Genomic DNA, 26,216 nt, shown 5'->3' with positions numbered 1-26,216 from the left:
TTTGTTTGTTTCCACTTTGGTGAAATTTTCTCTTGATTCTAGAAAACGGATTCGTTTTCATGATCCATGCTCTTTTTATTCATTCATTAAGGTTATGAATGGAAAGTTAGGACAAGTGCAGTTCTCCCGCAATACATTCACCTTTCACGTTTTTTTTTTTGCAAAAGCAGTTTAAACAGGAGATCTGCATGCATTTCAATATTTTTATCTTTTTGTGGAAAAAGTGGGAGATCTGCATGCAGATCTCATTCGCTAACATTTGGTGGTGTTGATCTGTTTTTTTTTTCTTTTTGATAATAAATAATTTTGTTACAAACACTTAAATTTAAAATATATTTATCTGATTTTATAAATAATGTACAATGATTAGCTCAAACTATATAGTTTACACTAATACTGTTTGTGTTGTTTTAAAATTATAAACATGACGTTCAATCGCTGGCAAAACACAACATTTTCAAAAGAAAAAGATATAAATTTTCCTACATAAATATCAACAAGGGTAAGGAGTTAATATTTCTTTTTTTATGTTTTAAAATAGTTAATATATAGGTAAATGATTGAAATTTTGTAAATCTTGATCATCTAAAAAGAAAATAAAAGAAGTATAAGTATCTTATAAAATATTTACAGGCATTTCGACCGATCCTATAACATCTAAGATATTTGTTTAGATATCTTGGTGTAATTTTTATTGTTTTAATATATGATCTATAGTTTTGAACTGATTTTGTCATATTCATAAGTTGTAATAAATTATTTGATTGGTTTGATCTGTTTCTCTCCTGTATGATCCGCTTGATCTGCACTTCTCTCGCTTGATCTACACTTATCTCGCTTGATCTACACTTGTCCTGTTTGATCTGTATGATCTACTTGATCTGTTTGATCTGTTCCGCTTGAACTGATTTTACCATTTGAAGCCTAAGTTGTGACTGGTCTTATGTATTTAATGTTCTGTTCTTACTCAAAATATGATCCTTTTCTGTTCTTTTGTAGAAGGTTTTCTTTCATCTATATATGGCTAGTTTATTCAAAACTATGATATGCTTTCAGTTTGTTACAAAAAATCAGTTTAAAATGTAATATAACTTGTGAGAAATAGCTAATTTTGTACGTTTATTTTTAGTAATTTTGTTATCCTAGTTTACCACACTGTATTGACAAAAATAAAAACAAGCCCATCATTTACAGATGAATTTTTCATTTGATAATTTCGTTTTGTAGGATTTATCATTTAAAAATATTTGATGTGGTAACGTAGACGCATCCCTGGGGTCGCGTGATGGATTGTTTCAGAAGTTTCATTTTCCACCGTGGACCTGTAATAACTTTACCACACTGCATGAAATTGGGCCTGCAGTCACCAGAACATGGGCCTAATTACATATTGAATTTTAGAAACAATATTCTGTAATATTTTCATTAAAATTGAATATATTTTACTTTTATTTACCAAAACATGTTCATTCGTCGTCATCGGTTTAAAGTAAAACAATAACCGGTGAAAATATCAAATGTATTAGATCTGATAAAAAGTTAAAAGTCATTCAACAACCATCTCTCATTTACTCACACTCTTCTCAGACATCAACCTTCTGATCAACCCCAATATCTCTTCCCTCAAATTGTTAACCACATTCGATACAGTCTCCTTCACATCACTCAACCACAACTCATCCCGATTCTTCATTCCACCAGAGCTAAACCATTTGCATATAACCTGAGCGGTTGCAAGAAGGTGCACACCACAGTCATACCCATTCTTCTGCTGCGGTGTATCACCGCATTCTCTGAACGCAGCATCTCCATCAGACACAAACAGAGAAACCGCCTTGTATAGCTGTCTCGCATTCCATTGATTCGCTCCCATAAAGTAAGCGTGATGGAAAAACGAGTTGGTTTCTTTGTAGTACACGAGTAAGATCCAGTGTAACCCGCCTTCTTCTAGCTCGACATTGAGGTTGTCGTTCACAGGCAATATCACGAGATTTATGTCGAGTAATCTGAGAGGTTTCATGAAGTCTTTGAGTGATTCAGCGTCAGGACAGTTTGAGATCCAGAAGGCGATGGAGGCAGGGATTACTGAGATGGTAGGGGAAGTGTGGAGTGTGGATAAGTAGCTTAGGTAGAATTCAATGACACGGTCGTTTATGAAATTGGGTCCCGTTAAAGATGTCTAAATCTGATCTCCTGAGGACAACATCGTTGAAGCTGAGGATCTTGTCGTCACCCCAAGTATTTGCCATGGCAACACTGTACAAACCAAAACATTCGCTTAGGATTTTTTTCGAACAGGTTCTGTTCACTATAAAACATATTTTGGAAGAACCGCATAAAGGAATAAAATTTCTTACATCAAAACAAAACCAGTATTCAAAACAAGTGAATTCAAAAAATTGATTGTCAAAAAAGATCATCTATCAGCGGAAAGAAACTTGCTAAAGATTAAGTACCAGTATCCAACGAAGTAATGAAATTACAAATTACCTCGATTCTCTGAGTCTATACGCGGTTCCAGACGAAGATCAGTTTTAGTTTTCAAGCAATTCAACTCTTGAAGAACTGTAATCTGAAGAACATAGTCTGAATCAAAGAAAAAGAAAAGGTTGGTTTGGTGTATAAAATGGAAAGCGAAACAAATATAGGCCCATGAACCCAACTTCGGCCCAAGACTCAGGAAGTTTGATCACCAACATGACGTGCTGAAGAAGGAACCCTTATACTAAATCGAAGTCTTGTTCCATCTACAATGAAAGATCTTCTGTGAGTTGTCTCCATCAAGATGGAACATAGCCAATGGGGGAGACTTAAAGCCCTTACATCTGTTTTGTGTTCTCATCAAGAGCAGTAGGGTTAGGCCTCAATATCATCAAATCACTTTCTCTATCTATCTGAGCGAAAAGGGTAGATATTCTATCATGTCATATATACATAGGACATATATTTAAATGACCCATCATCATAGGACGTATATGATCTGATGGCTTATACTTTAGGCATACAAACATCTGTTTTTACCCAATATACAATCATCTATTTGGAGGCTTAGTTTCATGTTGGATTTCATGTAATTAGAACGGGAAAAAATGTAATTAGAACGTTACATTTATATTTGTTCCTTAGAAAATATCAAGACTTGAATATTATTTTTCTGACGATACTGGATTCTCACAAAATAGTTAATCCATTTTTTATGTTTACCTAAATAAAATATTCTCCCCGATTGTTTCGGAATATTCCTAACAATAATCATGATTTTCATCAGCTTTGATACGAAATCTAATAGAAAATTATCGCCAGAGCTCACAGAAAGCTCACACTCCTCAAATCTACTTCACATCATGATTAATACTCGCACCAGAAACCACGGTGGTAGAATGGATTTCCACGGCGGTTCAGTAACTGGCGCAACCGCGGAAAAACTCAGTGAAATACCTCGTTTTCACAAGCGTTACTGCAAGGGTTTGATGACCATGGAGACGGCTCTGGAGATGGAAACTTGGAACCATGAGGATCAACACGTGTTTAACACTAATGGACGGCTTAACGAATATTATACGACCTACAAGGAAGCTGAGATTAGAGATCTAACGCGTGGTTTGGCTGAAGCTACGAAAGTGAAGAAAAATATTGCTCGTTTAAGGATGATGCGCAAACCATTAGAAGAAGGCTCTGATCTAGCCATCTTGCTATGGTGGATGGCACATATCTTGAATCTGATAATAAGGTTATAAAGGAGCCAGAAACCACAAGAGATTTGTATCTTGTTCCTCAAGCTAATAAAGGTAAGAAAGCAGAATTAGGGGTTGCAATTTGTTGGGATTCATCAGTGCCTACGTCAGAGAATCCATCATGGACTGCGTCAGGATTTGGTGATGGAAATCAAACAAGATTGAGTAACTTAAACCAAGACAAGGTCGTCATGTTAGGAAAAGGAAATGTCACTTTTATGGAGATATGGAAGTCGGCAGGATCCTGGAAATATTACTTTCATGGAGTTATGGAAGTTGCAAGTATTTTAGAATATTTCCTAATAGGTTTATGGAAAGGGGCGATGCCCTAATCCGATTAGGTTAACCAAATAGACTCCTACTATATAAGAGGAGCTCGTGTGTACTCTTTCTCCTTTGTCCAAGAAAATAGCTAGCTTGGTTTGTGAGCTTTGGTTGTGAGAGAAAGAGAGGTTCTATATTCTTTGTACTTGAGATTATAGTGGATTGCCTCTTGCCAGGCCCCAGTGGACGTAAACCATTCTAGATGAACCACTGGATAAACAATATCTTGTGTCCATCTTCTATCTTTTCCGCATTCTTCTTCATATCTCTATTATTCTACAAACTCAACTTTCTTACTTACGTCGTCGAGTTTGTCAGAGAGTGTATCAACGAGTTTGTGTGTTTGATTCTGGTTCTTGAGTCAAACAGTTTCATCGTTGTGGTTCAACAAAGTGGTATCAGAGCCTTGGTTGGTGTCGTTGTCAATGGCAAAGTCAAGAATTGAGGTGGAGCGTTTTGATGGGAAGGGTGACTTCTCATTGTGGAAGAAGAGGATGCTTGCGCATCTGTTTGTCCTTGGTTTAAAGGATGTGTTAGAAGAGTCTACGTCACCTTCTGCGTCAGTGATGAGTAAGGATGAAGACGAAGATATATTCAGGGAGAGGTTGGTGAGAGAGGAAGCCGAAAGGCTTGAAAGATCAGAGAAGGCGATGAATCTGATCATTCTCAATGTTGGAGATCATGTGCTAAGGAAGATCGAGTTGTGTACGTCAGCTACTTCTACATGGTCTACACTGGAGAGGTTATATCTTTCGAAGACTCTACCGAATAGAATTCACTTGCAGCACAAATTCTATACCTTCAAGATGGTCGATACTCGGAGTATGGATGAGAATATCGATGACTTCTTGAAGATTGTCTCTTACCTGTCAAGCGTGAATGTAACTGTGTCAGAGGAGGTACAAGTGATTCTGCTCCTGAATTCGCTTCCTTCACGGTTCAACTCTCTCAAGGAAATGCTTAAGTACGGCAAGGATACATTGTTGTTGGAAGAGGTGACAAGTGCAGCAAGGTCTAAAGATCGGGATCTGAAGTCCTCTACGGCTTCACATGATAGTGGTGAAGGATATTATGCTAGAGGAAGGACTGAGAAGAGGGAACCTTGGATGTGTTAGGCTTTGTGCATAGTGGTAGACATGGGAAGACTAGGTTTTACAAGCATGGTAAACTAGCTCTTCAGGGAACCTTGTCTGGGTCATTGTACCTGTTAGATGGTGAGACTGTGTCAGGTGAAGTAAAAAATAGTGTCAGGAAGAAACCATTTATGGATGAGACAGTCTTGTGGCATAGACGTCTTGGGCACATGAGTATGAAGAATCTACAGATTCTTTCCCGAAGAGGGGTGATCGATAAGAGGAAGATTGGAGTTTTGGAGTTCTGTGAGAGCTGTGTGATGGGGAAGCAGAAGAGGTTGAGCTTCAACATCGTAAGACACGATACATGTGAAGCTCTCAGGTATGTACATGCTGATTTATGGGGATCTCCAAATGTTACGCCAAGTCTGTCAGGGAAGCAATATTTCCTATCTATTATCGATGATTACACAAGGAAGGTCTGGGTATATTTCCTAGCTGATAAAGGAGAAGCCTTTAGTAAATTCTGTGAATGGAAGAAGTTGGTGGAGACTCAAGTCAAGAAGAAGGTGTGTTGTCTTAAAATAGACAATAGACTTGAATTGTGTAACACAGGTTTGACAACTTCTGTAAGCACCATGGAATCAAGAGACATAGGACTTGTGCATATACACCACAACAGAACGGTGTAGCTGAACGTATGAACATGACTCTGATGGAGAAGGTGAGGTGCTTTTTGGTTGAGTCGGGTCTAGAGGAACAATTCTGGGCTGAAGCGGTGTCTACGTCAGTGTATGTGACAAACATGAGTCCATCTTCTGCAATAGATGGGAACATTCCGGAGGAACTTTGGTTGGGCAAGAAGCCCGGTTATCTGCACCTAAGAAGATTTGGATCTGTGTTTTACATCCATGCAGATCAAGGAAAGCTCAAGGCCAGAGCTAAAAAGGGAATCTTCGTCAGCTATCCATCAGGTGTGAAATGATACAAAGTTTGGCTTCTTGAAGAGAAGAAGTGTGTTATAAGCAGGAATGTGTTATTTGCAGAAGATAAAGTCTACAAGGATTTGAGTGTCTGTGAGGTTAAAGCAGATGTTACAGAGAAGCTAAGAAATCAGACTGTGCTGGGAGAAACAGCAGGATCTGCATCAGGACCGGAAGTTGAACCTTCAGGTCGAGCTGTTGACGAAACAGCTGAAGTAGCTGTTGACGCAGATGATGAACAAGGTGGAAGTCTTGAAGGATATCAGTTAGAAAGGGATAGAGTTCAGAGAAGAATAGTGCCACCTGCACGGTACTCTGACTCGGAGGATATAACAGCGTTTGCGCTATATGTAACTGATGACGTATGTGCCGAGGAACCTTAAGACTATCATGGAGCGATGAACAACAAAGAGAGAAGGCAGTGGGATGAAGCATGTAGTGAAGAGATGTCTTCACTGGATAAGAACCAAACCTGGAAGATTGTGAGAAGGCATAGTAAGCGTAAGGTGATAGGATGCAAGTGGGTCTTTAAGCTGAAGTCTGGTATACCTGGTGTTGAGAAGTCTGGTATACCTGGTGTTGAGAAGCCTAGATTCAAGGCTAGGTTAGTTGCTAAGGGATACTCTCAGAGGGAGGGTATTGAATATCAAGATGTGTTTTCACCCGTCGTGAAACATGTGTCCATAAGGTTCCCATCGTCAATTACAGTGAATCATGATTTGGAGCTTGAGCAACTTGATGTAAAGACTGTGTTTCTTCATGGTACACTTGAAGAAGAGATTTACATGGAGCAACCAGAGGGATTTCAGGTTAAAGGGAAAGAGGATCACGTTTGTCTACTTCTGAAGGCTTTTTATGGACTAAAGCAGGCACCAAGACAATGGAACAAGTGTTTTGATCAGCTTGTGGTTAGTCATGGATTTATGAAGAGTGAATATGATCACTGTGTTTACATCAAGAAGTTAACCAATGGTACGTACATTTATCTACTGTTATATGTGGATGATATATTGGTTGCGTCAAAGGATGCAGAGAGGTTATGAAGGTGAAGCAGCTACTCAGCAGCAGATTTGAGATGAAGGACTTGGGTCCAGCAAGAAGAATTGTGGGAATGGATATTGAGAGATATTGTGTGTAGGGGATTCTGACACTATCTCAATCTGGTTATATCATGAAATTTCTCAAGGTATTCGACATGAATGAGTCAAATAGTGTGTCAACGTCTGTTGGTGCACATTTCAAATTGTCTGCCTTAGACGATGCTGAAGTAGAGACAAGTATGGAGGATATTCCATATGCTAATACTATCGGAAGCATAATGTATGCTATGATAGGCACGAGGTGTGATCTGGGATAAGCATTGGGGTTGGTTAGCAGGTTCATGAGTAAGCCTGAGATGGTTCATTGGATTGAGGTTAAGTGGGTATTAAGGTACCTGAAGGGAACACTAGATCTGAAACTGTGCTTCAGGAAGAATGAAGTATTTAAGGTTGAAGGTTTCTGTGATTCTGATTTTGCTTCAGATCTGGACAAGAGAAGGTCGATCTAAGGTTATGTTTTCATGGCTGGTGATAATACAATCAGCTGGAGTTCAAGTCTACAAAGTGTAGTGGCTCTGTCAACGACTGAATCAGAGTATATGGCGCTGGTTGAAGCGGTCAAAGAAGGAATGTGGTTAAGGGACTTAGCGGAGGAGCTTAGATTCAGGCAAGACACAGTAGAGATATCGTGTGACTCTCAAAGTGCATTGTGTCTAGCCAAGAACTGTTGGGGAAAACTACGCAGGTACTACTTTCCTCCAGGCCCCAGGCAGGACCTAGACCTCCAGATCCCCGTTTTAGGAACGCCCAGGATCCCTAGTATCGGGTACCCCGGTATCGGTTCTAGGAACCGCCTCCAGCTCCAAGAAAAGGCAAATTGCCGATAAGGAGAACCTTCCATATTTCCGAATAAGGAAGACTTCCATCTACTCCAACCGACAAGAACCGACCTATAGACGACTATATAAATGGAACCCAAACCCTAGAATAAGGGATCGACTCTTTTAGACTTGAAGGCTAGAATTAGACGGCTAGACTAGGGTTTCTTACTCAATACTTTGTAATCTCTTCTAGTTAGATCTAATAAACGCTTATTCAAGTCATAATCTCTTTTACTACTCTAAAATATATACGAAACCCAGCTTATCCATCGTTCGTAGTACTCTAAAAGATCATACACAAAAATTCCCTAACATTTTGGCGCTAGAAGGAAGGGAGTAATCTAAACTACGTGGCGATGGCGGTGAATGAGCAAGACAACCCGTCATAACCTACTCCAAGAGAAGCCGAGCTACAAAGGAAACTTGACGGATTACAAAGCCAAGTAACCGACTTGTACAAGGCTCGGGAAGCTACCGAGAACCCGGAGCTTTCCTCCGAAGTTCGAAGCCTGAAGAAAAAGCTAGATGAACATTCGAAGCAGCTGAAGCAAAGGGCTGAGAAGCTTACTCAGCTCGAATCTGAAAAACTTTTTCTCCGAGATAAGAATCAAGCCCTCAACACGGCAAGCAACAAGAAGCGCCGCTTCCGCACACAGGTCCGATCCATGCCGAGCCTGGACACACCCAACACCGCAAGAGGTACCGCTCGACAGCCTTCAGGTGAAGCCGGGGCATCAAGAGAAAAAGCTGGAGATACGCGAGTCCATGAAACAATATCCAGCGACTCCGAGCCAGACTCTGAGAAGGAAACATCCGAAGGAGCCACGGCATTGCAGTCCTCGTTGACCACCTATCTGGAGCAGATGTTCTCCAAGAAGCTTGACGCCATGCAATCTATGGTAGAAAGGCTCCCCGGGGTGGCACCTCTGATTCAGAAAAGTAATCTCGATTCTTACGCTGATACTCCTTTCACAGACAACATTGCCCTGATCGAGATGCCGAGAAAGTTCTCCTTCCCCAACATAAAGATGTATGACGGCACTGGCGACCCAGACGACTACATCGCTCAATATAAACAAAGGATGCTAGCTGTAGCACTCCCAAGGGAGTTCCACGAGGCCACCATGTGCAAAGGATTCGGCTCAACCCTGATCGGACCCGCGTTGAAATGGTACATTAATCTACCCATCGGATCCATATCTTCGTTCGCAACTCTTAGCGATGGGTTCGTGGAGCAGTTCGTAAGTAGCCGAAACCTGGAGAAAACCTTGGACAGCCTCTATGAAATTCTCCAGCATCGGGTCGAAACCCTTCGCGATTACATAGCTCGCTTCAATCAGGAAAAGGTATCGATTCCTGAATGCAACGTCACCACAGCAATCTCAGCCTTTAAAAGAGGCATGCTCCCAGACGGGGATCTCTACAAGGAACTGACCAAGTATCAGTGTAAAACTATGGAAGACGTATTATCCCGAGCCTGGGCCCAGGTAAAATGGGAGGAAGACGTCGCAAGCCGCACTAGGACTCAGCAGAAACAAGCAACCAAGCAAGACCGGAGTGATCGAGACGAGAGGTCCTCCCAGAAACCCACGAAAGACCAAGAGGGCAGGAACCGGGGCAGGTACATGAGCCGTCCACTCGAGAGAGCGGAAGGGATGTCGGTGTCTACCTGGACAGATATGTCACATTTGTCTATATCCCAACCAGAGCTAATCAACGCCCTAAGGCAGATGGGTCAACAGGTTAAATGGCCCCCGAAGATGAGGGCACCTGATTCCTTCCGGAACCCCGACCTCTGGTGTGAGTTCCATCGTGACCATGGTCACAAGACAGAGGATTGCGTCGTACTGAAGATCAAAGTCAACGAACTACTCCAGAAGGGATACCTTCAGGAGTTCCTCTCAGAAAAGGCGAAGAACCTCCTAAGCAAGGAGACACCCAGGAAATCTGCTGAAACCAAGCCCGCGTCACCACCTCGATAGGACCGAGTGATCCATGTCATATCCGGATGTTCGGAGATAAGCGGCATAAGCCATGCAGCCACAAAGAAGAGCACGCGAAACGCCAAACATGGCCTGGACACGTCCAAATCAAAACGGCTACTCTTGGGATCAAACGAGATAAGCTTCACGGCAAAGGAACAAGAGAAGGTCCTAGCTCCCCACCATGACGCTCTGGTGGTATCGCTTACCGTAGAAAACTGCTTGGTAAGGAGGATCCTAGTAGATAACGGAAGTTTAAGCAACATTATCTTCCAGACCGCCTATCAGGACCTGGGACTGGATGAAAGTGCCTTAACTAGAAAGACAAACCCACTCGTGGGATTTAGCAGAGAGGTGAAGCAAACCGCCGGTGAAGTGGTTCTTCCAGTCTATGCCGAAGGAATCAACATGTCAACTAAGTTCCTCCTCATCGACTGCCAATCATCCTACAACATGATCTTGGGAAGACCTTAGATCCATGATATGGGAGCTGTCCCCTCGACACTCCATCAAATGGTGAAGTTCCCAACTTCCTGGGGCATCAAGGCCGTCAAGGGTGATCAAGAAAATTCTCGATCCTGCTATCAAACCACCTTGAAGGGAAAAACCAAGGCTTTATAGCAATTACAGTACAGGTCCCGAGCCCTACGCGTACATGGATCAGAGACTAACAAGACGAAAAGTACGCGATGAGCTGGAAACGAAAGAAGGAGGCCGAGGAACTCTCCCCGGCTCAACATCGACCGCTTCGCATGGTCTCTTTTGGATCCGAATCAAGCTGGTCCAGAGGTAGTCAAGACCCAGAGTCCTTTCGATTCAAGGTCCAGACGCGAGGCATCATATCTGGAGAGGCGGATCCCCGTGACGATAACCCCAAGGAAGAGTTCAGGGCCAAGGACCCGTACTAAATTTACGAGCTCCAGCAGGTTTATCCCAGAGAAGCATCATTCCCCAGCTCAGAAAAGGCGACAGCCTATAGGCGCTATCTCCACGTGTTGTCAGATACCTTGGCACCCAGAAGATTCCGGCCAGATAAGGAGTGTCAAGAAGCGAGTTGAGATACCTCGTTTCCCCCATAAAGGACCATTCAGGAGACCAATCTTCTGCGTACACTCTTAAGGGGCCAGACCTCAGAAGACATTCGAAGTTCTCAGTCAACCAGAGAAAGACGACTGTGAACCCCGCCCGAGGAGTCCCAAATCCATGATGACATCTTGGTCTTTCCAAAATGGGGGCACGCGCCTCAAAGAAAGATCGTCCATGACGTCGGGCCAGATGATCTCCAAACCCCCCCCCCCCCCCCAAGGTCCCGAAGAAAATAGCTATCAGTATAGGGACCCTGGGGCAAGCTCAACCTACGAGCAATGCAAAGACCCATAGGTCAGAAAAGAACCCGATAAGCATTGGGAGAAAACTAGTAGAGAAACCACTTGGAGTATTCGATCCCCGACGGACTATCCCCCAGACGATGAAAGGAGGAACCCTCTCCACTTTGAGCACAACCCTCAGGCTCATCATCCGAGGAATTGCCAAACTGTCGGTCCGGGACCAACCCAACCGATGGCACACGACCAGGAGCCATGATGAGCAAGCTGAGACATGGATCTCCCAACAAGGGGACGAGGTTCTACGACAGGACAGAGTCCACGAGCTATCAAAAAGCAAAGGTAAAACGTAGTCTACCTATTTGGAACACCTTGCAACCTACTATTCTATATTAGGATCCCCGGATCTCGATTTATATTACTCTATTATCTATTGTTTAAGCATTTTGGTTTCCTACTTATATGTATGCTAAGAGTCTCCGGACGAAAGCTTATATAATGAAATAGTTCTGACTATAAAAGTAGTAGGAAAGCCACAATACTTAAAGGGGCATATAGGGCTGGATCAGGTTCCACGAAACCTTAGAATCCCAGCTCAACCTCACTTATACGTAGTATTTCCACGTGAAAACAAATGGGTATGAGACATAAAGCAGGAATGGGTCTGCGCAAGCCTGAGTATGCTGTCAATACTACCTAAAACCCATGTATAGCCTAAGGCATATCGGGGTCCCCAAAAAATCATACGCGCAAGTACCTGTATTAAAACGCTCCAGGCTATACGATACAGGGGACGCTATATAAAAGTGCCAAAGTACTGTGACATACAGGGAGCACTCGACTGCTTGACCAGACGGGGAGAGTGGTAAAGTCTGGCACTTGGATTTTAATCCACACCAACAAAACTTTAATAAGTCTGATAGTGGCTTCTGCAGAAGCAGCATGCAGCACGGGAACTCGATAGTGACCAGCTTCCGAGCGGTAGAATGCAAAATCCCAACATGTACTGGTCGTAGTCTCTCCTAGGGAAGCGGACTACGGTCCCTGCAAAAACTATAATTCAGGTTAACATGAAACCCGGATCCAGACCCACATGCCCTCTAACAAAACTTTCACGAGAAATCCCAAGAAATCTCGAAATCTTGAAAGACCCCAGGGTCCAAATACCTATAAACTACGGACCCAAGGTCCATAATCATGCTAGGATTTCACGGAACCCATATACTTCAAGGTCCAAAGCCGACCGGAACCCTGAATTCTCCAAAAAAAGCCACACGGCCCCCAGGAATCAGGAGTGATTCCCACCAAGAAACGATTCAACACGCAAAGTAGGGGCTAGAGAATCAATTCAACGCACGAAAGGAGTCAAAAGTAACAATCTCTTAAAGAGGGACCGCAAAGGATCAACCTTCGAAATGGTAGAAGACATTAGTCAAAAGTAAAAAGCTCAAAACACCAGCATAATGAGAAAAAAGGCGTGTCTAAAACCTTCAAAAAAATGGATCTCCCAAGTATCGCGATCCCGCTGCATATCCTAAGGTAGCTGCTTGAACCGGTCCTCCAGTCATCAGCTGGTCAACTCCTTCAGCTCAGAATAGGTAACAGCGATATTCTTCTTCCGGATTCCAGTGATCCACTTTCTTCTCCAGCCACTCCTTCATAAGCTCCCATCTAGCTGTAGCTCTCGTCCGGAGGACTGATTGGTCCCTGTGGAACGCCATACCCCGCACTTGGTTAAGAAGGAAAAACAATCCGGTGAGCAATCGCTGATGAACAACCATAGGAGAGATACGAGCAGATGGAGCTTCGGTACCAGCCGGAGGAACTAAAGAAGGACCAGAGACCGATAAAGCAGCTCTAACCAATCTTGGGGGAGGAGTATAAAAGGGTCGTCTCTTTCGGGTCTTTGCCTTTTGATACTCATCATAGATAATTGAAACCGAAAGCCTCGCAACGTTCCCTGAAGAAAGACAGCACGGAAAAATTAGAAGAAAGAATGGCAGCAAGAAGAAACCAAAGAACGGAATCTCACCCCACACACGACTATGGCGTAGAGCCTCCTTGTTCATCAGGAAGTTCACCCACCGGAATCGTTGAGGAACTCCCAACATGAGCTTCGCCACTACCTTCCCGATGAAAGACACTGGACGAGCTACATCTGTCATCATAATAAAACATCAGTTCCAGACAAGCGGCAAAAACAAGACGAAGAAAGAAACTTACCCACGATACACCAAAACGAAGGATGTGGAGACGATCCTAGACTCTTCACAAATAAATACCGTTTGTCCTAATCGTCTCCAAAGGGATAGTTACCCTTGATTCCCCTTGAAGGCTCCTCTACCAAAGGAGTACCATCGCGAGACCGAAGGTGATAGAATCTCGGCTTGCTCACCAATGGAGCGAAATAGTAGGAGTACAAGATCTCATGTACTCCAACGACAAAGCCATGAAATTCCCCAAGAACATGAATAGCCATTAGAGTTCTCCAGGTCAGGGGAGTAAGCTGGGAAGGACAGAAGCCAAAGAATGAAGACACCTCGGCAACAATAGAGGGGACACCAACTCGAAAACCTGCCTCCAAATACGTTTCATAGATGGCTATCTCATCAGATCCTCCATCCGGAGGCCGTTCAAACTCGGAAGGACATCTCATCACCACCGAGGGAGAAATCGCAAACTTCTTCCGAATATTGATAAGGCTCTCCTCCTGGATCTCAGAACGCGGGCCATCCTCGAGGAAGTTGGAGCGACGCTGCCTCAGGGGTGCCATCAGAACTGCCTCATTATCAGCTTCCGAAATATCTCCCCAGACGGAGGTATGAGATGAGAAAGGGTCGGCGGAGAGACAACGCGATCTTGTACGTCCACCCACGAACGAAGACGAGAAAGCTGGGGTATCGGGATTCATCTCAGAAGATCAGAAGCTCAAGACGAGTTGGAGCTACTCGAATGCATTGCAAACCTTTATATACACCAAGTTTCTCTTCCTCTAGAGCTGGAAAAAGGAAATTTTCATATTGTCCGATATTTTGGATGATCCTCAAAAGTAGCCTGGCCTGGAAGAAAAGGAAAGGACGATCTTCGAAAAAAAGGAATACGCCGCGAGAAAAGAAACTTTGTGAAAAGGAATAAAGGCCAGAGATGTTCTTTTCAAGATATCGGATATTAAGAATCTCCGGAAGAGATCTTTGAAACTCCAGACTCTGTCCTCCATGGCAGATTCAAAGAACCTGAAGAAACACTACCAAGGCTGGGTCCTCTACAGAGAAACCGTCTCTCACTTGGGTCCGAAGAAGAAATTCCAGCCTACGAAGAACCCAAAAGACGAGCTCCTGGAACGCTGTCCTGCCCGATGGATACTTGCTGAGAATAAGCAACCCCGGTTGACTTGAGTGCACAGGTTATTCCTCGAAATCGATGATGAAATCGAGAAATAAGGGCAAACTGATGGGGAAAAAATACTCAGGTACTACTTTCCTCCAGGCCCCAGGCAAGACCCAGACCTCCGGGTCCTCGTTTTAGGAACGCCCAGGATCCCCAGTATCGGGTACCCCGGTATCGGTTCCAGGAACCGCCTCCAGCCCCAAGAAAAGGCAAATTGCCGATAAGGAGAACTTTCCATATTTCCAAATATGGAAGACTTCCATATACTCCAACCGACAAGAATCGACCTATAGACGACTATATAAAGGAAACCCAAACCCTAGAATAAGGGATCGACTCTCTTAGACTTGAAGGCTAGAATTAGACGGCTAGACTAGGGTTTCTTACTCAATACTTTGTAATCTCTTCTAGTTTGATCTAATAAACGCTTATTCAAGTCATAATATCTTTTACTTCATCGTTCTGTAGTACTCTAAAAGATCCTACACAAAAATCCCCTAACAAGAACAATGTGTATCATGAGAGGATTAAGGACATCAGCAGAAAGATGCACTTCATCAGGGATATTATCGCTCAAGGTGATGTAAGTGTGAAGAAGATCTGTACTTCTAAGAATCCTGCTGATATATTAACCAAGGTTGTTCCGGTTAAGAAGTTTGAGGAAGCGGTGGACTTCCTTGGGATGTCTGAACACTAAGGAGCATCCGGCATCACCTGGAAAAGCACGAGTTTGATTAACCTAAGTAGTGGATCATGTTTGATGTCATCAAGGTGGAGTTTGTTGAGATTCATCAGTGGCTACGTCAGAGAATCCATCATGGATTGCGTCAGGATTTGGTGATGGAAATCAAACAAGATTGAGTAACTTAAACCAAGACAAGGACGTCATGTTAGGAAAAGGAAATGTCACTTTTATGGAGATATGGAAGTCGGCAGGATCCTGAAAATATTACTTTCATGGAGTTATGGAAGTTGCAAGTAATTTGGAATATTTCCTAATAGGTTTATGGAAAGGGGTGAATGCCCTAATCCGAAGGTTAACCTAATAGACTCCTACTATATAAGAGGAGCTCGTGTGTACTCTTTCTCCTTTGTCCAAGAAAAGACCTAGCTTGGTTTGTGAGCTTTGGTTGTGGGAGAAAGAGAGGTTCTATATTCTTTGTACTTGAGATTATAGTGGATTGCCTGTTGCCAGGCCCCAGTGGACGTAAACCATTCTAGGTGAACCACTGGATAAACAATTTCTTGTGTCCATCTTCTATTTTTTCTGCATTCTTCTTCCTATCTCTATTATTCTACAAACTCAACTTTCTTACTTACGTCATCGAGTTCGTCAGAGTGTATCAGCGAGTTTGTGTGTTTGATTCTTGTTTTTGAGTCAAACAGTTTCGTCGTTGTGATTCAACAATTTATGATATGAAAGATAATCTCATGCTTAAGACTGAGGGACAACTACAAGACGATTACATGACCCTCATGGGAAGAAGAGCTATGTATCCTCTTTGTAAAGCTAAGTCATCTAAGGAGAAAGAATCTTGCGTGATCTGTTTCGACGAGGACATTGATTCTGATCTCATGTTTTCTGTTGATACATGCCGTCATCGGTTTTGTGTTAACTGTGTGAAACAACATTTAACTGTGAAGCTTCTTGATGGAACGATACCTAATTGTCTTCACCACGGCTGCACGACTCAGCTGTCTGTTGATACATGTGGCCAGTGCCGTGCCTACACATTTGGGGACCTAAGGTTAATTTTCAAAAACATGGATTTTTCACACAAAAAAAAAAATATATATATATATATATTTGCCCAAAAAAAAAATATATATATATATATAATTGAAATTGTGAATACATGAACAGAATATATGAACAATCGAGCTCCCTATAAATATTTGTATACACTCATGAATTACTATGGTGTTTGAAAACATGGAGCCCCAAATATTGATGAAAAATGTGGAGGCCTGAGGCTGTTGCCTTTCTTGTATAGTGGTAAGCACGGCTCTGCATGTGGCAAGCTTTTGACTCCGGAGATGTGTTTGAATCGAAAGAGAGGACTAAAGAGAACTCAGTTCCTTACAACGAGAGAGTATATTGTCCTTATAAAAACTGCTCTTACTTGATGTCCAGAACCGAGCTTGTTTTAGGTTCTGCATGTGGACATAGGAAATGCTTGAAATGTGGTTGCTCCTTCTGCTTCTACTGCAAGGCTCCATGGCATAGTATGCTATCATGCACCGATTACAAGAAGTTGCATTCTAATACTCAAAATGCAAAGCTGATTTCTCTGGCAAATCTTAGTGGGTGGCGTCAATGCGGCAAGTGCAACCACATGGTTGAACGTTCTGGCGGATGCGGCCACATGACTTGTAGGTAATGTTTCTCATCACAATCCTCCTAGCTAGCAACAAGAGATCTTTTATCGAATTTGGTTATGTTTTTAGTATATATATGTTTCATATGCATGTCATTCTTCCTATGTAACCTTTTAGGTGTGGATATAATTTTTGCTACGACTGTGGAGTTGGCATGAACAGCCCATTTATCCATAGCTGTCGCATTTCTCGGGACGATCACGTTCCGCAACCAAGGATTATGTCGGAAACTGATGCGACGACTGCTGCACTTCAAGCTATTTTAAATGCTTCCATTAACTTCTTTTTTATCATATTCTTCTGTTTCATAATGTATAAAGTTTTGGGTTAAGCACAATGATTAAGAAAATTCAGTTTTCTCTTAAAACTTAAAAGCACTTTTTAAGGATATAAATTAAAACTAATTCAACCAGTTGGTTAAATAGTTCTCAATAAAATTAAAGTTAACATAGATTTCTGAGTATATTATTTGTATGTGTTTCCATATCAAGGTTGAAGATTTCATGTTTTGCTCAAGCAGACATTGGTTTTCAGAGTTTATTCAACTTTCAGAGAGTTTTCATGAAGCTAAAAACGTTTACTTGTTTAGGGCTTCACCCCTCGTATTCAATCCCAAGAGTGACGAGTTTTTCTCTTAATAAAGTGAGAAATGTTAATTTATTCTGCTTATAATTCACGTAAATATCCATTATGATTTTTTTGCGTGATCATTGTAAATTCAGTTTTCAACTGAGCTTCTAGAGGGGAAATATATACGAGAGAGTATATCGTAATACATATGTTCTTAGGAGTTAGGACTTCGTATGTCATATTAATTGGTTGGAAACAATACGACGATGTTTAATGTTTTATCCCATTGGCACTGGTAGCTGGAATACGATTCTAAATAAAATTTGCTAATAAGTAGTAAAGACATAACTCAAAATGTAATCTATCTCCGAGCTATTCATTAATTAACCTGGTTAGGTTATTTCGTTAGTTCAAAAAACAAACGGAAAAGTAAACTGAAGGCTCCATGTGGGATAGGGAGATCGATCATAAATGGAAATATGTAATCTTATCTACATTTGACGAATTAATTACAAACTAAACCTGAACACTGATAAGCTAATTAAAAAATCAAAAAAAGGAAAGTCCAAGCCATATATTTCCTTTTCCTAATAAGAAAAGCAAATACGCTAATGTCGGTCACTAGTATTTATAAATACAGATCACTACATGCATATCTAATACAACAATCAGTCTCAAATCTCTCGAACGTAAACTTCCACAGGAAACTATTAGTTCTTCTCTAGTTAAAAGATTAATTAATTCTTGTACAATGGGGATGACCCATAATAATCCCTTCTCGATGCCTACCTTGTTCGAAGCTTTGCAACGTCTCCGTCTCTCAGAAGAAGAAACCTCCGGCTCCATTCCTCCTCCTCCTGCTTTAATCCCACGCGCCGCCGTAGATAACGCGCGTTTAATCAAACTATTCAACCTAATGACTAGCAAGGAATGTGTGTCCCAGTTTAAAGAGATTATCTCAAAGGAACCTGACCCAGAAGCTCTTCCGAAGATAGTCTCGTTGCTGACTTCAGACTCCGATTACTTCATGGAGGTTGTCCGAAACAAGTACGGTTCGAAACGCGTCCAGAAGCTCCTCGGAATATCAGATGACGTGGATGCGCTCTTCTACGCCGCTATCTTGCGCCGGTTTTACGACATCATGACCGATAAGTACGCATCCTACGTGGCGATTCGAGCCATGCTGGTTTTCGACACGATGGAGAAATTTAGAATGTACGATCACGTTCTCTACTACGCGCTCGACATAGCGCGTGATCAGTACGGCTGCAGCGCGCTCAACGAGGTTATAACCGATGTGGGGGATGCTTTGTACAGAAAGCTTATACTAGACTTAGTTGCATGCAACGCTCTCTTCTTAAGCAACGATCCTTCAGGGAACTTTGTGGTTCAACACGTGCTTACACTGTATGACTCGCGTTGCACGAGTAACGTAGCGGTTAGTCTTCTTGGTCATTGCGTTGATCTGTCGTTTCAGAAGTATGGAAGTTACATTGTAGAGAAGCTTCTGGAGGCGGAGGAGTCGATGGCTGTGGTGGTTGTGGAGCTTTTGGAGTGCGAAGGAGGCAGGTTGACGAGGCTGGCGAGGAATGAGTTTGGGAGTTTCGTGGTAGTCAAGGCATTGAGAGTCACGCAGGAGATGGATAGGATCGATATGTTTTGGGATTTGGTGCAGAAGCTGATGCCTCTTCGCCACCTTTTGGTTAGGTCTCATGGAAGCAACATTGCAAAGATATTGGAGTCATGTTCTATATAGCTACAAGAGGCTCAGATTAGAATTGTTTGGTTGTTTTATGGTTGATTGCTGAAATCTTGTTGAAAGAAGTTTATCATTCACGTTTTATATAAGAGCGTTATTAGTAATAGGTTCTTTACCAAAATCTCTCAAAATAAATATATTAGTATTTTAAGTTAAAGTAATTACATAATTAAAAGTTAATGTGGTAAAATAGGTAATGTTGACATCTATAGAACTACTCTTCAAACACAAAAGAAAAGTCTCTTCCCATAGAAACGTTTCTTTCATTTCTTGCCCTCTCTCTCTTGTTTTCAATTTTTATATTAGTTTTTTTGCTGAGAAACTTTGGTAAAAATTGGGAGGTTCTTAGGGTTGGATTCTTAGCGGAATATAAGAACTCCACCTTAAGAACCCTCCAATAATCATGCTCTAAGACCATGATTAACCCCAGATAAAATCTAAGAAAAGCTAAGAACCGTCTCTTTAATAAGAGATCTAAGAGCCGTCTCTTAGCCGAAAAGTGTAAAAAAAAAGTCAAATCATGAGTTAAGAACCCCGGCTAAGAGACCGGAGTTAATCATGCCCTAAGGAACCAAAATTTGATTTTACATTGCCACTAATCGTGGACTCTCACCGTTCGTGATCACATTTGTTTTTACACCAATCAAGCACGGATAAGTTTACTGCACTGGTTCAAAAAAATTGTTTTCGGAAGTAGAAGTTTCCTAGTAAACAATTCTAATGTTACATGCACCGTACCATTTCCAAAACTATGTATGATAAATTTGCTTGAAAAAACAGAGAGGCTAAAAGGGTAGATAGAGTTCAACAAAAGTATTTCGTCTTTTAACTTTTACTGTTCTGCTATGACAATTTGTTGTATAAAATGTTTTCAATAGAAAAGCTTTATTGTTTCAGAACTAAATTGATTTACAATTCTGAATAAGAAATTGCAAATCAATTTCTCAAGCATGCATCCACATTTGGCCACAATTCTTAAACCAATCTGCACAATCAAACATTTCCAAGGCATCCTCCAAACATCAGTGTCTTCGGCTCCTGCAAAAGAGAATTGGTCACATATACTATAAACAAAAAAAACACATAACAAAATAAAGATTCAATACCTAAGAAGTTCAAAAATGATATTGGTTTATGCATCTTCAATATGCAGCGACGGAAGCAATTTATGAGTATGAGTCCTCTAAGCCACTTGGGATCAACCAAAGAAAATCCAACAAAGCAGAAAACCTCTCTTCATGCCAGAATTACATCCCATACGTTGTGTTATAAGCATCTCCAGGACTTGGAATCCGGAATTTCGGTTCTTCATATCCGTTGTTGTATAAGCTCCCACCGAATCCCAGCCGTTCATTCCTAAGAAGCTCGGCCATGCATAAAGAGTTCAAACTTTGGCTTCATTCCACTTATCCCAATGACCATTAGACAAGACTGGATTTGCTGATGGTTGTTGTCTTTGGAGCTGTGAGAAATGAGATAAGCTACTTCCTTGTGTCTGATGATATGATCCATTAGCCTTGAACTAAATCCGTAAGGATCAGTAGGTGACGGAGACAAGTTTCTGAGATCATGATGAAACCCATTTACTTGTTGTTGTGCGGCAGAAGAGACTAATGTCTCAACACTTGGAGCCCTGTTTCGTTCCCAAAGGAATTCATTTGTGATGAGAAACTTGATCTCATATCCAAGTATGTGTTAATCATCCCTCTTCCAACAGCTAGAATTGTAGGATCCACAAACTCAATATCATTTACACCAGTCGGATTACCAACCGGAGGTAGTGACTGATATGCATTCCTCATAAAAGAGCCAGTGTCAAGGAAACGAGTTCCTACGATACAAAAGGACCCTAATAATAGTCTGTAGCATCATAATACCTGCTAACTACCCAATAATAATAAAAACAAATAAATACCTGCTGCAGTATCTGAAGATAGCCCCACTCTTTCATGTGAAAAGAAGCCAGGAGGAGGCAACCTGCTGGGAGCAGAAAATCCTAGAAGTGCAGAAATTTGGGGACGTGAAACTGCTAAAAGGACAACAGAGAAACATATTGGAAATGTAGCAGAACAATGATCAAATCCAAACAAGGGAAAGCCACTAACCTGGAGCCTTGTACGAAGAGTATAAAGGACTAGCAATAAAGCTTTCCAATCCACCAGAGTAGTTTGAAGCAAATCCATTTACACTCCCGAGATTATCACGATAGATATCTCGGCTCGCCACAGACTCCGAAATAGGCTGATCTCTTGAAAACTGCCCATAAATACTACGGTTCTCCCTTTCAAATCCTTGATTACTAGATTCCCCATGCCGGGCAAAAGAAAATTTGGACTGGCTGTTATGCTGCTTCAGGAGGTTTCCAAGTTTAAGAGTACTAGATCGCTGATCAACTTCACCCAGTAACTCTGCCAAATTGTTCGGTGAAGTTACGGATTCATCCCATGGATCAAAGTCAAGTTCCAAAATGTTGGGGATTTTATCATCCTCTCCATTGCGAACCTTTTTCATGCCATCATTAGCAAACAGAGAATGCTCAACACTGAACATGGATTTCTCACCATATATGTTTGGAAGATGCAATCTATCACTGTCTGAAGAAAACCTCAAATTTGAATTGTTCACACCTGGATGTCCAGAAGGCAGAGAAGAACAAGAAGCCAATCGATTTGAATTCAAAATGGAACTTGAAGAGTTAGACAAAAATCGAGAGAGTTTGATATCTTCTTCTTCAAGGTGATGCCGCTGGCTATCTAACGATGATATATCCTCTACATCCCATTTTGAACTAACTTGCATCTGGGATTGCAAATCTGATCTCTGATGGAGTAGCTTTTTCATCAGTGTTTGCGCTATCCACCCTACATTGCTCTAAATCGCCATTGCAATATCAGGGCGTTCATCCCTCAAATTCGTAGTTATCTCCATTTGTGAAACAATAGCAGACAAGTTGCTTACAGTAGGTTCTTCTACAGCCTCATATGTATCGTCAAATGAGTTTACAGTAGCTGAAGGCTTGGCAAGGTCTCTGCCATCGTAAGAAGAGTTTGTTAAACTGGATAACCGATTGCTTGGAGGATCTCTATCAGGTGAGGTAGTTCTTTTAGACCCAGAATCAGCAACAACATTATGCTCCAAAGGCTTCAACACCTTAGGCTTGCTTTTGTTAGCAGCTATTTGGCTTTCTTCTTTGCGCGATGGTCTTTTAAGAATGTCACTACTGGATACAGGACCATGAGCTGCGTTTGCAACAACAACGGAAAAGGCCAATGTACCATTTACTGATGTTGTTCTTTGTATTTCAGAAGATCCATTTGAGGTAACCGAAGTTGCTAAAGACTGCTGGTTTGCAATATGTGACCCCCTGCAACAGAATTCCCCTATTTTATTAGATTGATTGATTAGAACACTTCTCATATAAAGCAGAAAATGAAAACATACCATGACGCTCCAGCAGGAAGAGCGGTAGATCTACTTGAGCTCCCACTCCCACTAGGTGGAGAATACATGGGAACACTTGCTGCATTCTGCTAATAGAAAATAAATTGAGACATGATAAATCTGATAGGATTTTATAAGCTAGTCATGTCACATCACAAGCTAGGATTAATAAATAGGAAAGCTTGCAAAATTGCACTTCATTTAATTAAACTTACATTCGATGGAACATTTACAATTGGTTTTGCAGAAGAAAAAGCATCCAGTGGTGGAGGTAGCATGCTCCCTAAACGGTGCTGCAGAAGATTTGTTGCTCGAGTGATTTGTTGAACTCTACTCCTTCAAAATTACTATAAGGCTTAACTAATCATCCAAAAATACTAGACCAACTATCATACGACATATATACTAAAGATAATGAATCCACGAAATAAAAAAAAAATATGAGAGAATTTTACAATTTAAGAAGACAAAATTATCGTGTATGAGCATATATGATCTCATCTTTAGTGAAATTGTCCTCTTGAGAACCAACCTGGTGCAGATAGAGACAATCAGGATTGACGTATGCCTGGAAATAAAAACATGCTATTCATCACTACAAGGACATCAACTTCAAATTTAATCTCAAAGGAGGTAGCCAAAAAACAGTCCAAGGAGTTAGAAAACAAAGGCATACCGCATTTCTCAGCCATGCATGACAATACTTAGTTGTCCCAAAACATGCCATGCAATATGTTTACACATCTGATCATCTATATTATTAAAAGAGAAGTACCCGTTTGAAAATGTCCTTAATTCATTAATTAAACTTCCTATTTATTTGTTTGTCTTTTTCAGTTACATTAATGAAATATCCTTAAATGAATTCAAAATTACCTATTTTATTTCTTGTCTTTTTAGTTACATTAATGAAATATCCTTAAATGAATTTAAACTACCTATTTTATTGATTATGTTTTTCATTTACATTAATGAAATATCTTTAAATGAATTTGGACGTAATGTCATTTAATCAACAAAAAAAAACTCATAAGTTATTTTTACGTGCATAATTTTAATAATGAAGATTTTTCAAAACGTGCATCATTAAAATGTTATCTAAAACTTGCAGCACTAATATATAACATGTATCAATAAAACTAGATTTTAACCCACATAATCGTACGGATATTATTTTTCAATTATTTAAATTTAAAAATTATTATTTATTCAAAAAATATTTAAGAATGAATATGTTTTTTTTTTAAATTATATGGTATTTGCTCCTATTGGTAGTATAAATTTAAACAAAATTTTAGCATAATATAACTCATTTGTTGTTTGCTAAATTTACGGCTTTTATTTATAATTTTTATTACTTAATTATAATATTTTCATTTTATATTTGAAAGATGAATGAATATTTCTTTCTAACAATATATTTTGTATATATATATATATATATAATTTTTTTTTTAAATTCAATTTAAATTGTTATTATCATTGAATATAATTATTTTTGACATAATTTTAGTTTTCGTTTACATCAAAACTAATCATAATTTAGGATAATTATAATTTAAAATGTTAATTTTAAGATTTTTCAAAAAACGTCTAAAAATATTTTCAAAGGTTTTGTTATAATTGTTTTTAAAAAATATTGAGTTGCATTTCAAATAAAAAGGTAAAGATATTTAAAAATATTCTAATTAAAATATGTACAATTTAATATATTTTTTACGAAATGATTCAAATAAAAAAAATCACGCATGAAAGAAATCATGATTTCTGTTAACTGAGCGGGTCATTTTTTATATGATATCGCACATTCGTAAAAAAATAGATAGTTTAAGATGCAAAAAAATATTTATTTAGTGAACATAATATGATCAAATATTACAAATAGATCATTTAATAAATTAAATAATCAAAAACCGAAAATTCATGTCAGAGTCTAGTTAAGTGATTAGAACAAAAATCTCAAACACTACTTAGACCCTGATAGTTTAAAACAAAAAGGAAGCAAGACAAAACTTGCTTCAACGATTTGCCATCCAAAACTTACTTTGAGGAAGATCAAAGGAGATTCGCCGAGAGAGAGAGAGAGAGAGAGAGAGAGAGAGAGAGAGAGAGAGAGAGAGAGAGAGAGAGAGAGAGAGAGAGAGAGAGAGAGAGAGAGAGAGAGAGAGAGAGAGAGAGAGAGAGAGAGAGAGAGAGAGAGAGAGAGAGAGAGAGAGAGAGAGAGAGAGAGAGAGAGAGAGAGAGAGAGAGAGAGAGAGAGAGAGAGAGAGAGAGAGAGAGAGAGAGAGAGAGAGAGAGAGAGAGAGAGAGAGAGAGAGAGAGAGAGAGAGAGAGAGAGAGAGAGAGAGAGAGAGAGAGAGAGCTGTCTCCCTCTGTTTAAATACTCGATAATAAAAAGTGTTGCCAATAACTTTTTATTCGCCCTTTGGATGCGGACCCAATTTGTATTCTATATTCAATTGGGTTCGGTTTTCTTAAACTGGTAGATATTAGTCCGTAGGCCTGCGACGGATCCGGATATCCGGGAAATTTAGGGTATCCGGATCCGTCGTATCCGTGGATTTAATATCCGGATCCGGATTCGTGGTTTCCGGATATCTGAAATCCGGATATCCGTCTCGATATTCTATTACCCGCGGATATCCGGATCCGTAAAAATAATTAAATATATTTATACAAGATTTATAAATATATTTATATATGTCTATAATATTGTAAAAACTAAAATATAATATTATAATATTAATTCATGTATAAATATTAATATATCAAATATTAATATTAATAAAATTTAAAAATTTAATGTATTTTAAAAATACGGATCCGGATCCAGATATCCGTACCTAAAAATTAAGATATCCGGATTCGGTTTGCACAGATCCAAGATTTTACTATCCGGATTCGGATCCGGGCACCCGTATATCCTATTTTTGGAGCGGATCCGGAGAAGATCTTGGAGCGAATCCGGAGCAGATCTCGGAGCGAATCCGGATCTCGGATATTAAGTCTCAGGCCTATTAGTAGGTTCTTATGTTTATTTATTAAAAATATTACCTAGCCTCAATCCTTAACAATGTTGTAGTCTTGGAAGTTTTATGACATTACCAAAATTACCCAACCACACAAAGAAGGGAGGGCATTCATAGTTTGACTCCAATTACTTTTTTACAAACTTATATATCAAAAGATATTTTTCAATGCTCAAAAATTGCTAAGCGCTAGTTAGATGTTTTATATGAGATTATTGATGATGTGATTATTATTTTTGAGCACCAAAATCAATTTTTAAAAAATAATTCTAAAAATCGACTCGTTGAACTTCGATTTACCGAGTAGGC

The 26,216-nt window shown here is 40.3% G+C and overlaps 3 protein-coding genes and 2 pseudogenes across 3 annotated transcripts; 3 read left to right on the top strand and 2 right to left on the bottom strand.

The window, feature by feature from the left end:
- Positions 1-1,498: 1,498 nt before the first annotated feature.
- On the bottom strand, positions 1,499-2,252 carry LOC106417784 (annotated as a pseudogene).
- Positions 2,253-8,700: 6,448 nt separating this feature from the next.
- Positions 8,701-10,017, top strand: LOC106417523. The gene has a single exon (XM_013858313.2). It carries the CDS (start codon positions 8,701-8,703, stop codon positions 10,015-10,017), a length of 1,317 nt encoding a protein of 438 aa, XP_013713767.2.
- Positions 10,018-16,145: 6,128 nt separating this feature from the next.
- LOC106417520 (E3 ubiquitin-protein ligase RSL1-like) lies at positions 16,146-17,110 on the top strand. Its single transcript, XM_013858310.1, has 2 exons — positions 16,146-16,477; positions 16,864-17,110. The coding sequence occupies exons 1-2, from the start codon at positions 16,146-16,148 to the stop codon at positions 17,108-17,110; spliced, it is 579 nt and encodes a 192-aa protein (XP_013713764.1).
- A 1,075-nt stretch (positions 17,111-18,185) lies between these two features.
- On the top strand, positions 18,186-19,642 carry LOC106418125 (pumilio homolog 18-like). Its single transcript, XM_022709090.2, has one exon. It carries the CDS (start codon positions 18,430-18,432, stop codon positions 19,432-19,434), a length of 1,005 nt encoding a protein of 334 aa, XP_022564811.2. The 5' UTR covers positions 18,186-18,429; the 3' UTR covers positions 19,435-19,642.
- Positions 19,643-20,678: 1,036 nt separating this feature from the next.
- On the bottom strand, positions 20,679-26,022 carry LOC106417519 (annotated as a pseudogene).
- Positions 26,023-26,216: the final 194 nt, after the last annotated feature.

This window comes from Brassica napus, chromosome C9, assembly GCF_020379485.1.
Source record: "Brassica napus cultivar Da-Ae chromosome C9, Da-Ae, whole genome shotgun sequence".
NCBI lineage: Eukaryota > Viridiplantae > Streptophyta > Magnoliopsida > Brassicales > Brassicaceae > Brassica > Brassica napus.
The sequence above is the reverse complement of the archived record's forward strand: the minus strand, read 5'-3'. Positions and strand labels throughout refer to the sequence as shown.